Source organism: Juglans regia, chromosome 3 (genome assembly GCF_001411555.2).
Source record: "Juglans regia cultivar Chandler chromosome 3, Walnut 2.0, whole genome shotgun sequence".
In the NCBI taxonomy this organism is placed as follows: Eukaryota; Viridiplantae; Streptophyta; class Magnoliopsida; order Fagales; family Juglandaceae; genus Juglans; species Juglans regia.
In genome coordinates, this window is record NC_049903.1 from 6,054,597 (window position 1) to 6,067,479 (window position 12,883).

At 34.3% G+C, this 12,883-nt stretch overlaps 3 protein-coding genes across 3 annotated transcripts; 1 reads left to right on the forward strand and 2 right to left on the reverse strand.

Moving 5' to 3' along the window:
* Positions 1-4,164: 4,164 nt before the first annotated feature.
* On the forward strand, positions 4,165-5,081 carry LOC109004409 (pathogenesis-related genes transcriptional activator PTI5-like). The gene has a single exon (XM_018982946.2). The coding sequence runs from the start codon at positions 4,288-4,290 to the stop codon at positions 4,849-4,851; it is 564 nt and encodes a 187-aa protein (XP_018838491.1). The 5' UTR covers positions 4,165-4,287; the 3' UTR covers positions 4,852-5,081.
* Positions 5,082-6,887: 1,806 nt separating this feature from the next.
* On the reverse strand, positions 6,888-7,741 carry LOC109004394 (ethylene-response factor C3-like). Its single transcript, XM_035688292.1, has 2 exons — positions 7,101-7,741; positions 6,888-7,070 (listed from the first exon to the last, which is right to left on the reverse strand). The coding sequence occupies exons 1-2, from the start codon at positions 7,739-7,741 to the stop codon at positions 6,902-6,904; spliced, it is 810 nt and encodes a 269-aa protein (XP_035544185.1). The 3' UTR covers positions 6,888-6,901.
* A 1,556-nt stretch (positions 7,742-9,297) lies between these two features.
* Positions 9,298-12,116, reverse strand: LOC109004410 (GDSL esterase/lipase At5g45950). Its single transcript, XM_018982947.2, has 5 exons — positions 11,721-12,116; positions 10,800-10,930; positions 10,463-10,696; positions 9,858-10,107; positions 9,298-9,728 (listed from the first exon to the last, which is right to left on the reverse strand). The coding sequence occupies exons 1-5, from the start codon at positions 12,016-12,018 to the stop codon at positions 9,538-9,540; spliced, it is 1,104 nt and encodes a 367-aa protein (XP_018838492.2). The 5' UTR covers positions 12,019-12,116; the 3' UTR covers positions 9,298-9,537.
* Positions 12,117-12,883: the final 767 nt, after the last annotated feature.

Consider the following 12,883-nt stretch of genomic DNA (forward strand, 5'->3'; position numbering starts at 1 on the left):
CTAGGAGAGAGAAAAGAAAAATGATAATAAGATATTATATTTTTCGCATAAAAAGGAGCCCTTTGTCACCCAGCTCATCTTGAATTTTTAAGGCTTGACAACGTTACTACTTGGCTTATGATACTAGGATATTTTATTTTGTTCTGTTGAATTTCATTAAGGAACCAACAAAACAAAACAAATAAAAAGAAAATACCAATTTGATTTTTTTTTAAAATAAAAATACACAACTTATCTCCAGTGTTCACCAAAACTTATCAAGGTAAGCCCTACACTACATATATATATATATATATATATATATATATATATATATATATAGCTCCAACTTGATTCTTCTTTCTTTTTTTTTTTTTTCTTTTCCCAATTATCAATTAGATTCAAAATTTGAACCTAAGGTTGATTTGCGTGAGTAGAGAAAAAAGATCAGGTTTTGACTAGGACTAGGTGATTAAAATGATCAGGTTTATCTTAGCATTGTGTTTGTAATTATAGATGAATGTAAACTATTTATTGACTCTATCTATAATATTATTAAGTTTATCCAGAAATCATAGAGTATGTTTAGATAAGTCAGTTAGTTGAAAATCAAGTCCATAAGAATCTGCACTTATACATCACAGAAGCTGAATTGGAGCCAGTTACTGCAATAAAAAGTTATCGCAAAATGTTTGCAATCCGTCAAGAGAGGTCTTCGCGACAGACTAAATTCATTAGTAGAGTCCTACCTTAATTGAAACTCTTTCCAAACTTTATATTTAAAGGGATTTGATTTATTAATGATCTAATGAGATTTTAGTGAGAGCATATAGAGAAGATATTCCGTGTGCTTAAGAGAGAAAATTAACTTGAGAGTTTTCATCTTATTTTTCATCTCTCCTTAAGTATAATCGTGTTCCAAGTTTAGAGGATTGTTGATTCAATTTTAGCCACTTGAGTTTCAGAAGAAAAATTAATATTTGAAGATCGTCAAAGGTTCTGGCTACTATTGCTATAGAAGACAAACGATCTCATTTGTCTAGTCAAGTAAGATAGTTAATTGACAAAATTTTATAATTGAGAACTTATTTATAAGTTGATTTTTAAATAATAAATTTTTTTTAAAAAAAATTTATCTGTCTCGTAGGATTTTACTTTTAAGAAATTTTTTTAAAGTTTTTCTTTCCTAACCAATCATTGTATTACGCAAATTTATTTATTTAATTCAAGTAGTTGATTGCTTAAATAGTCACAAGATTAAGATCTAATCAAGTTTTTCAAGTGAATTGTTATACAATCTCGTGAATACGCAGGAATACATTGGGAATTTCAACATTGATCGACTATAAAGTTGATTGATTTGGATCACTATAAATTGCTTGATTTTTCTACTCGATTTCCATTTCTATTCTCCTCGTATGAATTGCTATTATATTACCTGTGTTTCCACCATACCTTCATCGTATACTTCAATCACAACTCTTTTTCATCACTTTGATTTCTCTTTAATTCCCTCTCAAGTGCTACGTGACATCAACCCACTTACATATACATCTTTGTACCAACCACTTGTTTTGCTAACCGGCCTAAAAGTTTTCAATTGCCAAATTTCTATTTAATAGAAAAGATTTATTTTTTAATAATAAATTTAATTTTTTTTGAACAAGAATACGTGAGACTTGTTGTACATTCTAATATAATAATAATATATCTAATATAGCTCATACAATGTTAGAATAACTACAAATTAACTTTTATGATGTTATAAAATGAGAAAAATATGAAGAAATTAATAGTCTAATAAACCTGAAACAGTTTTTTATATGACCAAGCCCTAATTCAAGTTGGCCTTTTTTTTTCTTTTAGGGGTTTAGTATACGAAATTGATGAGGTTGGTTTGTTTGATTGAGACTCTTTATCTCATGATATACGCAGTCTTTTATTTATTAATGAATTTTGTCTAATTCAAACCACGTGAGTTAGTCGGTCTTCAATTAGGACACGCTCTCTTTCTGCAACCAAAAAATATACATGGACACCCTTTAATTTCGTGGCTAATTTATGCTTTCGTCTCTTTGAAAAGTCGGAACAACGGAAGGCTTACGAGGGTGATGAGCTCAGATTGTAGAAACTTTTCAAAATGCGGGCGTCATGTCATCGCACAAATAAATGCGGTCGACCATGCACATGACAACTACCAATTAACACGGTGCCTACCACAACCCTGGCCTACCACCTACGCACTGTCTTCCATTTGTTTCTTTTTCAATTGCCTAATTTGCGTTGTATATGATAAATTGCCAACTTGTCACAGTTTTCAATTTCATTAAATTTATTTGTTGACTGTTTGAATTTCATATGTTGAGATATCAAAAGATATTTTAAGATGTTGATCATTCACATTCAGCATGCATGCGTCATTTACTGGCCAGTAATTATCATGCCTTCCCTTCCTCTTCTCGTGTTACCAAAGTTGTGAGCTTGTGGTGTGTCTATTATTGATAAATTCGTAAAGACGTCCATATTTATTTTAAAAATGAGTAAGGTGTGTTATAAAAAATATAATTATATATATATATATCTTTTTTAAAAATACTCGAGACTTTCAAACTCTAAAGGTTTGTTTGAAAAAAAATTTTTATCCAAAAATTTTCACCTTATCTCATCACATTTAATTTTCAAACATTACTCAAATATAAATACTTTCAAATTAATTATTACAATTTTTTCAGACTATTAATTATAATTTTTCTGAATTTTCAAATAAAAAATAATTAAATTTTTTCAAAATTTTAAACTAAAATAATATTATAAAACTATATTTTAACAATATTTTAACTTTATAATTTTTTTTCTCTCCTTTTCTAAAACTTAAAAAATATTCAACTCAAACTATCTCACTACTATTTATAAAGAGTAATAATATCTACACAACATATTTTACAATATATTTCACAACACATGTTTTAAAATAAGAATATTTTTTCTAAAATGATATTACTTTATATGTATTTTACAAAAAAAAACCCTCATTTTAAAACATTGCTATGTAAAATATTGTAGAAAGTGATGTGTGTTTATCATTTTTCATTTAGAAACCATCTTCTATTATTCACAAAATTATCATTTCATTTCATTCTCAAGAATGTCCTAAGACTGCAGATATCATTCATCTAAATTTTAACCCTAAGACTGCGGACTAGGAGCTAATTATGATATGTTTGCATCTAATATCAATCGATGCATACGGCCAAAAGACAATTAACCGATTAAAAATATAATTTCATAAGATACAAGTCTCAATGGACATTCAAATCAATAAACATCGACTAGAAATTGATTTAGAGAGGCGTAAGAGAAAATTGGAGAAAACCAGTTTGATTATTTTGATTTCGATGTCATGATTATTTATTTTAATAATTTATGTTGAAAAATTCAGAGCAATCTTATGGTGACATGTACTAAATTTTTGGACCAATGTATGGACATTTTCGATAGTTGTAATTATAATATAGTTTTATTGTTCTCACATTAAATTTGTGTTTGTGTTTTGGGGTTAGTGTGAATGGGTAATAGTAGTACTTCTATCTACGTAGAATTGATAAAATATTATGGATGTATTTTACCTCTTTTCAATTTTGTATTTTAATTATTGAGAATGAATTTGCATACAGTTTATCATGTGTCTAATTTTTCTTAACGTGTGAGTAGTTAAGATTATAAATAAAAGGGAGAGAAAAAATAAAATAAAAATTATATTAATGGAAGAGAGAAAGTATAGAAAATTGAATGAACGAAGATTTGGAAAGATTAGTAAAATTTCCAATAATAGAGATGATGTCTTCTAGCTAAAATTTAGAAAAATTGAAAAGGAATGGAACGCGAAGGCAATTAGAGCAGAATGTATAAAGTATTTTCTAGCTGTTTTCCACGATTGAGACTCGTGTCCACACCGAGCCTAGCTACAACAGGGAAAATTCCAGATACGTAATATCCAAGCAAACAAATAGTAATGTTTACCAGTCCACCTACCAACCAACACGTAAGAAAAAAAAAAAAAAAAAAAAAGGAAATTTAATCACTCTTTGGTTCCTACAACCTTCGTCTTTCCAAAAGCTGGTAGATTCGAATTCCAAGAGCCCACACGCACGTACGTGTGGCTAGGAGGCCATATTATATTCCAAAGATAAATACAATTCTGAGCCGCCTAACACAATTTCAGTTTTCAAAAACTCCAGTACCAAGAAATACCCACCCCCACCCCACCATCTAGATCAGTAGAATAAGGAAATAATCAAGGAGACAGCCATGGTTTTAGCCGCCCAAAGTGAGCTGCCATTAAACGAGAACGACTCACAAGACATGGTTATATTCCATGTCCTAAAGGAGGCCATGTCGCTCAACGGTTCCTTCGTACCCCAAAGGCAGCACCAAATCAATACGTCAAGCAGCAGCAGCAGCAGCAGCCGCCTTAGCCTAGAACCGGCCCGGAACATTGCCAAGAAACACTACAGGGGCGTGAGGCGTCGACCGTGGGGAAAGTACGCGGCCGAGATTCGTGACTCGTCACGACATGGTGCCCGTATATGGCTAGGAACGTTCACCACCGCTGAAGAGGCTGCCTTGGCTTATGATAGGGCGGCTTTTAGGATGCGTGGCGCCAAGGCCCTTCTGAACTTTCCTGCCGAAGTGGTGGATGCATCTTCCACCTTGCAAATATTTCATCCGAATTCCAGCATGATGAGCTCAAACAATAAGCAAGATTCAGATTCAAGTATTGGTAGCTCTGGTTCACATTCCGTTGGGACCTCAAGATCAGAATCTGAAAGTAGCTGTAGCACAGGTGGTGAGGCAAAAGACATATCCGGTTAGATAACCCAGAATAAAGGAGTTTAGTTAGAAATTAACCTTAATAGTACTAGTTCATGGTATATTTCATGCAATACGAGGATAGAGCCGAGTGAATGCTTTTGATTTTCTTTTTTGTCAGCTTTGCTTAATTTTGCCGTCTTTTTACGGGTCCTAGCCTTCTTTGTGTTATATAATAGGTCTAGTCAAAGAGATTGTATTCCAGCTTATAATTTGCTTTGCAGAGTGACAAATGAACAGAGTGTACTAGAAAAGTCATATATATCTAATTAGTAAAAATTGGTTTTCGACAAAAGTGAAGTCTTTACTTGGTAATAAGATCAAATTCCAAAGCCAATCTCAACCCAAAATGCTTTTAATACGGTGGCATTCAAACGGTAGCTGCATATTTTGATAGCGAATGAGACTGTCTCCAACTCTCTCTCCATTGGCCAACTAGATGATCTATACATATCTTAGGGCCATTTATGAATGTTAATTGCTTTTGCCATTGGATATGCTTAAACGTTAAGGTGCAGTATTATATGGTGAAATAAGGTGAGATAATTTTAAATAAAAATTAAATAAAATAGTGTTAGAATATTATTATTATTTTAAAATTTAAAAAAATTGAACTGTTTGTTATATTTTGTATAAAACATAGTCATATATATATATATATAGCTGGTCCAATACTCAGAATAAGAAACAAAACCTAAAATCCCTTCTAGATGATCTGCCACGTCAAGAATTATTTCGTGTGGTTGTCAAATAGTTGGAGAATTAATTACCTTGATCAACTACCTCCTTATAACCCGTGTAATTGGGTTATCTATATAAATTTATATCAAGAGATCATAAAGTCTCGATCTAGAAGTAGTAAAAGTATATTTTTATATATCTACGAAAAATCAATAGTAATAAAAACGTTAAAACTATTTTTGACTTGAACTTATGTTCTATATATATTATCTGTTGGAGAATACGTACGTACTCTATGAAAAATATAAACTTTCTTGTCTTATATATATATATATATATATATAGGAATGAAAGAATATATAGATATTATCTGTTGCTACCTACTCCCATGTAACCAGTAACATGTTTGTTTCTTTTCTTCTTCTTCTTCTTGTTTAATCTTTTAATAATCATGAGTACGTACGAGGGAACCTATTCCACGTTAAAACCTATATAGAACCAGAAGTCGGCTAAATTCAATCATTTATATATCCTTTTCCTGCTTTTTAACACTTAATTAAGTGTCTATAGGCCCGCCCAGATGTTTACTTTCTTCCCGACTTCTTCATAGATATTTAGCGTATCGATCGTTAGCGATTAAATGTGAAGAGAAATTCTATTTACAATTCTTAGAGATTGTATATGCAGACACATTATTAAATGAGAGAAAATATCATTTTAAAAGAGATATTTTTATAATTTAAAAAAATTTTAAAATTAAAATAATCTAGACTTGAATTGCTCCCCATTTAAAGACTCTACCTAGCATTTCTCTAAAGGGAAAAGTATTCCTTCATTTACTTTTTACAAAACATAAAATAAAAGAGTGAAAAGCGGGTCTCCTTTTCTTTTCGACCAGAATTTTTCCCATTTGTATTTTTCATTCCAACATAAATTTGGGGTGTAAATAGGTAATCTGGGCGGACATAATTTTGTCAATTGAATTCTCCTACCACCATTGGTCTCTACGAACTCAAGGTAAAGAAGGAAGTGTAAATTCAGTTGTGTTGTTGGAGAAATCAGCAAGAGATGTACCTTAGTAGGAAATTATGTTTGGACAAAGTGAACTGAAAAAACTCGGTCTTGTCATGCATTTACATACTTTAAATCCACTGTTCTGTCCTCAGTAATCCTGGTCTATGAGCAACAAAACTTTAAGAGATGGATGCCTAACTAAAAATAATCCAGACAATCTAATTCCCTATTTGGGATGTTGCATAATGCAAAGAAAACTTCATCTACATGCATCTGTAAATGTTATACATAAATACCGGTAATTGGGATCAATAACTCTCTCTTTTCACTTTCTGTGGGCAACTCATCCAGTCTTTATTCAAAAAGAAGACAGCAAGCTGTCCAAGTAATCAGTCCCAAGGTCCTGAAACTCAACAACATCAAATTCATTCCCTAGTATATTTTCCATGCTTCTTGTTTTCTTCAATGCAGGTTGTTCAATAATCATGTCAATATCTTGTTCAAACTCCCTCGATGCTGATCTCTTCCTAGGATTGCAAACTTTCTCAGCACTGCACCCAAGAAATGTGCAAGCTGGGTCCTCCCCTAGTCCTTTATTTGACATGGAAGAACAGGACACATCATTTCCTGAGTAATCAAGTCCTAAAGCCTCGGCAACCGTCTCAAGTGGGAAGTTGAGATATGCCTTGGGGCCTCTAATTCTCAAAGCCGCCTTGTCATAGGCCAAAGCTGCTTCCTCTGCCGTGTCAAAAGTCCCAAGCCAAACTCGTGCCCCTTTTCTTGAAGAGTCCCTTATCTCTGCCGCATACTTCCCCCACGGCCGCCTCCTTACTCCCCGATAGTGCCTTGTAGCAGCCTTCTCTGCTCTTGCATTAGGCTTTTGTAAGCACAAGCCTGTGGCACCATTGCATTCTAAATTGTCATTACAGGACTGTTCCATATTGCTTGCAGGGACCACAATCCCATCTAGGAGTGCTTCCCAGGCCTCAGCTCCCATTGATATCCACCTTCCTAGACTTGGCAAACGTCTTAGAATTTCCTTTGAACCATCTCTCCTATCAAGACTAGGAAGTTCTTCCCAGGGTCTGGACAATTCTGGTGTATATGTTGTACCCGGACCATCCCCACTAATAAAGCTCGCCCACACATTCTCTAGAATTGCTCCGGGTGCTGGAGGGTCTTCACAATTCTTAGACATATTTCCAATTACAAGCTCTATTTCCAAAAGCCAAGTAAAGTGGAGAAGAGAAGTGGGAAATCTTGGAATAAAGAATTATAAAGCGGTAGAGCTAGCCGCGTGATATCTGTACAGCTCAGCTATGCCTTTATCCTACTTCATTAATGGAAGGAACCCATTCGGAAACTTATAGTTTCATCCACTGACCAGCTAAAATCAAGCAGGAGAATAGGGTTCAAAACTTTAAACGCAGAGCAGATTTCAGGTTGTATATTATATGTCAACTATGTTGACATGTGTGGTTGTTCTCATCATCTATTGGGCTTAATCTATATAGATTCTATGTACTTTGCATATAATATTGGAAAACCTTCCGACAATTCATGATCAATTACATAAGAAAGAGAGAAGCAGAAGAAATGGAAAGCAGGCTAGAGTACATTACTTACATTTTAAAGTTTGTATCAATACACATCAGTTGTCATTACCCTTCCTCAAATAGCAAGCCTACCTGTACACAGCTTAGAAAAGGGCGAAAAAAGCAGGCCTACCTGTAATTGTATACAACTTCAATGACCTATTATAAATTGTTCTTTCTGCAGATTTTAGTTATGTTTTAATCTTAGAATGATGTATTTAAATGTTAATTGCAGGGTCAGGTTCTAAGATTTAAGGTTTTTGAGGGCAATAGTCTAAAGACCTAAATAATTAAGGGTCTTTGTGCAAACCGCATTGACCAGTTCTTGAAGTTACTGGATTAACAAGGATAATGCACGTGTAATTCTGAAAAAGAGTGTTGTCAGGGGAGATTAAAAGCTTCGTTGTTTCTTTGGGAATACACTTGAGGAGAACAGGGGCAGTTTCTTTTTCTCATCTCTCAAGTTCTTAGAATTGACGAGCAGCATTTCTTTAGACTTTTTATTCGCCTTTTAACGAAACCAAGTGCAGGCAAGGGGGAGTTGTTAATGTGCATGTTTAAAGCTCCAAAAGAACAAAGACTGTGATTTGCTACTGGCTGTGCGATTGTAATGTTCTGTGCATTAGAACTTCCATAACATGACGATCACAGAGAGAGATTATGATTCTTCAAAAGGTACCTTAAACCAGTTTGCATGGCAATCATTGCGCTGATTATTTCTTAAGTTCCAAGAATGGTTTGGACTTTGGATGGATATATGAATGAATAGCTGGGAATACAAACCGCACGCGTTGCCTTGGAATACAAGAAGAATATATATATAAAAGAGAGTATCCAAAACGACAAAACGAGGAGGTTTTTATGTGCTTAATATCGAAGCAAGGGATACTACCATACAAGGATGCCAGCCATTTAAATTCATTGTATATGAGAGAAGAAATTAATTCAATAATCGGAACAAATTGAAAACTGTGGCCGCAAATTGACTTTTTTTTTTTTTTTTAATGTGGGGATTAATTTATAAGGAATGTTTTTAATGGAATAACGGCTAAGTTTGACTTTGATCCTCGTGTATTTTTATGCGAAACGTTAGTTCGAATACGTGGAGTGCAAATTAGAGAAGTTAGTGAAACTTGGGCCTTAACTTTCATGGGTTCAGCGCCGGGATTAGTCCATAACATAAATGATCAAAGATGAAGGCCGAAGATGAAGGCCGAAGCCCACAAAGGAAACAGCCCATCCAGACGAAGTGTCGAACTCTATAATATGAATCTTAATTTATCTAGTTAAGATTGAAATTAAGTTAAAAAACTAAAGTCCGACGTATTATCACCGCACTTACAAATTAATTTGACACTCGTCGTACCAAGCTAGCCACAACATGATTCGACCCAATAAACTAGCTCGTGAGTTCTTGGGAAAGCGATTTAATAGCCTCATCTGCTATGATCTTGTACATTTTCTCCGTCGGATGAACAGCATCCCAAAATACGTACTTTGTTGGATCAGTACATGTACTTAACCCCTTGCATGTATCTCCATATTCTATGGCTCCTGTCCCGCAACATCCCTTCGCAGTTTCCTTTAAATCTGCAGGTTTTTATTCTTTTTCAGATATTTCATTTTCTATCTCAAAATTGGAGATGAAATTCCCATGCAGCAGCTTGTATGTAAAAAAAAGCAAGACAAGCTCAAGATGGTAATTTACTAATTACGTACCGTATAACATGGGATGGGATACTGCTTTCTGTAGGACACCGTATACATCAACAAAAGCAATTTTCATCCTTAAAGCTGCCTTGAGGGTTGCCAGTCTCTTCTGTACCTTGGAATTGAATGAGACGACTACTTTGTTATAACTCTCCACACATGATGTTGCCTGGCCCATCATTGTCTTCACAAGTGGCATGCACCCAATAGGCGGTACCCCAACAACAACCAATCTTGTGGCTCCTACTCCGTGCATTAACTGCAATTCAATACAAAGCGTCGGTCGATCACGAAATATCAGAGCATTTGGAACATCTGAATGAAAATAAAACAAGCTCGAGAAAGAATTGTGGTGAAGAAAAAAGTAAATAAGATTTAACTTCAAATGGATATATATTATCATTTGGAGTTAAATCTATACACCATATTACTATCTTATTTTCATCCCATTAAATATGATGTGATTTACTCTTTAGTTAAGAAACCCAACTAATAATTATCTGAGTAACCCTCAAATTAAAGCAATATTTATGAAAGGGTGAAGCAAGCAAGCATCTTTTCTTTATTAATTAGGGGGGAGAGGGGAGAGAGAAACAAGAGACAGAGAGCAGCACCTCAATGTCACGAGACATGGATGAGACCAAGAAATCCTGGTACTGTTGCACAGTGAATTGCTTAGGGCGGACTAATTCCAAGTAGTAGTTCTGGAGAAAGTCATTTGTGCCCATACTTAAAACAAACACAGCACGTCTGATAATATCGTTTGCCTTCTTCTCACCCACCAACTTTCTCAGATGGATCATGTAATGCATAAAATACTCCAGCTGACCGGAAACGGGCAACACATTCTGCAAAAACCAATAAAAAAAAAAGAGATCATGAATTATAAGCTGTACGTGGGAAATCAAGACGTTGGTGGTGAGTTCTTTATATATGGTCTAAAGACTTTACCGAAAGATTGGCAGTAAGGTCATCGTAACCTGAAGCAGCTGATGCAAAACTGACACCATGTAGCAGATCTGTTGGCTTTAAATTCGGATCAAGAAAGGCTGGAACTTGTTTTGTGAAGCCAATGGCCTCCGCTGAAAATTAATACGGATTCGGCAACACAAACACTTCTAATTAATTCAGGGCGTGCTTTAATTTCAAGACATAATATTTAATAAAGACAACGTCCTGAGATTAATAATATATGGCATGCAATATCATATCATATATAGGGGCATCATGCATAATAAATATACAAACGTAGCTAGCTAGTTATGCATTAATTATATTTTATTCTTCACATAATTATCAACTGAAATGGATAGCTAGCTAGAAGTGATCTGTCTCGTAACTTTTCCCATATATTTTTTCAAATTTTAAAACAAAATTTATAATAAAAAGTTATATTTAAACAATTTTTTAATTTTATAATAATTTAATTCAACTTTTTTTCTTTAATTTCTTAAAATTTAATAAAATATCTTAACTTAAACAATTTCACTACTATTTAAAAAATTATTATCTGATCTCACTACTAATTTACAGAATTCTCATCTCATTTTATCAGTATGTATTGTAATAAAAGATAATTATGATGTAGTTTGTAAATTATTCTTAGACACGGAAAATTAAGACTGAAAATGGTTCCTCTTTTTAAGCTTGTTATTTGAAGATCCAAAGAGCTAATGACCCACAACACAAGTGCGTTACAAGGACTCTTCTTTCCAAAAAGCAATAATAAACTCCAAAAACGCCATGAAGAGCTAGCTTGCTAGCTTGTGAAAAGTACTATATGTATATAAATCAAGTTGTGATGACTAAAAAACATTGATCAGATAATTGGGTGCAGCTAGCTAGCTAGCACTGGCTGATCATGTGAATTACCAATGAAGTCCGTGGCGAGTCTTCCATTACTAAACCTTCCCGTCGGGCGGCCATTAAAGAAGTCCCTCCCGTAGGGTGCGAAGTTGCCCTTCATGGTCGTTTGAAGAATGTTGTTATTGCCGGGATCGACACTCGAATCTCCAAAAACAAGGATTGCTGTCACGTTATAGCGAACTGCCAATTGCCTCACCTGACCCATGTCCAGCGCTCGTGACAGCAACGGCAACAAAGCCAATGCCAAAATCACCAGCATTCTCACACAGCTCGTTGCTTGCATATAATTGAGCGACATCATCATGAATTTAGTCGAATTTAAGATCAAAGCTAGCTAGATCGTACTAGTTTTGGGGAGCTGAGAAATATAATTTATAGTTTTGAGATCATGTGCTGGCATGAACTTGAATATATAATTCCCACCTCTCCATAAATAGGCTGGTGGGAAATAGGTATTGTTTGTTGAGCATTTAACATATGTCTGAGATGACCTTTGAAAGATGAGGGTTCGTGGTTGGCCTGTAGCTTGAAGCCGTCATGATGAATTGAATTCAAGCTACAGCTAGCTAGGGTAACAGTTAATGTGGCCGGGCATGCAGTACTACTGGATAAGTACTGGATATATGTGCATAATGGCTTGAATTTCTATCACGTACCTCGCCTGCCCCCACATCTTTACATAATTAGTTTAATTGGGAGCTGCTTCGTCGCTATAATTGCAAATATGGTTCATTTATGGAGCCTAGTGCTAGTGTGAAAGAATTAGAACCTAACCACATGAAGAGGTACTTGACCTTCATTTCTCCATCTAATATTGCAAGACTATATAGATGGAGATCTGCAAATTGACCCTCACAATATTTATATATATATATATATATTAGGTAATGATTAGATAAAAAAGTTTAAGATTTAAAATTGAAAATTATTTATATTTATAGTGTTTAAATATTAAGATAAGATGTAATGAGATAAAAGCATTTATTTGTCTAAATCAGGCCTGTTTAATTTAATTGGTTTAATTGTAACATGGGATGAATGCTACAGAAAAAGAGTACCCATGTAGTGAAAATGAGACGTCTTCCATGTGTGTTGATTTTTCGGTCATTTCCAGTATTATCAGCCTCAGGGCTTGTTTGTTTGTTTTTATGCGAACCGAGAAATTTGAA

What these genes read in the sequence shown, in the direction of transcription:
- LOC109004409 (XM_018982946.2), top strand. Translation starts at nt 4,288, where the DNA reads ATGGTTTTAGCCGCCCAAAGTGAGCTGCCATTAAACGAGAACGACTCA.
- LOC109004410 (XM_018982947.2), bottom strand. Translation starts at nt 12,018, where the DNA reads ATGATGATGTCGCTCAATTATATGCAAGCAACGAGCTGTGTGAGAATG. An exon ending in ACCTTACTGCCAATCTTTCG is followed by an intron (nt 10,697 to 10,799) that starts GTAAAGTCTTTA and finishes TGGTTTTTGCAG; the next exon opens with AATGTGTTGCCCGTTTCCGG. An exon ending in CCATGTCTCGTGACATTGAG is followed by an intron (nt 10,108 to 10,462) that starts GTGCTGCTCTCT and finishes ATTGAATTGCAG; the next exon opens with TTAATGCACGGAGTAGGAGC.
- LOC109004394 (XM_035688292.1), bottom strand. Translation starts at nt 7,741, where the DNA reads ATGTCTAAGAATTGTGAAGACCCTCCAGCACCCGGAGCAATTCTAGAG. An exon ending in CCAGCTTGCACATTTCTTGG is followed by an intron (nt 7,071 to 7,100) that starts GTGCAGTGCTGA and finishes TTGCAATCCTAG; the next exon opens with GAAGAGATCAGCATCGAGGG.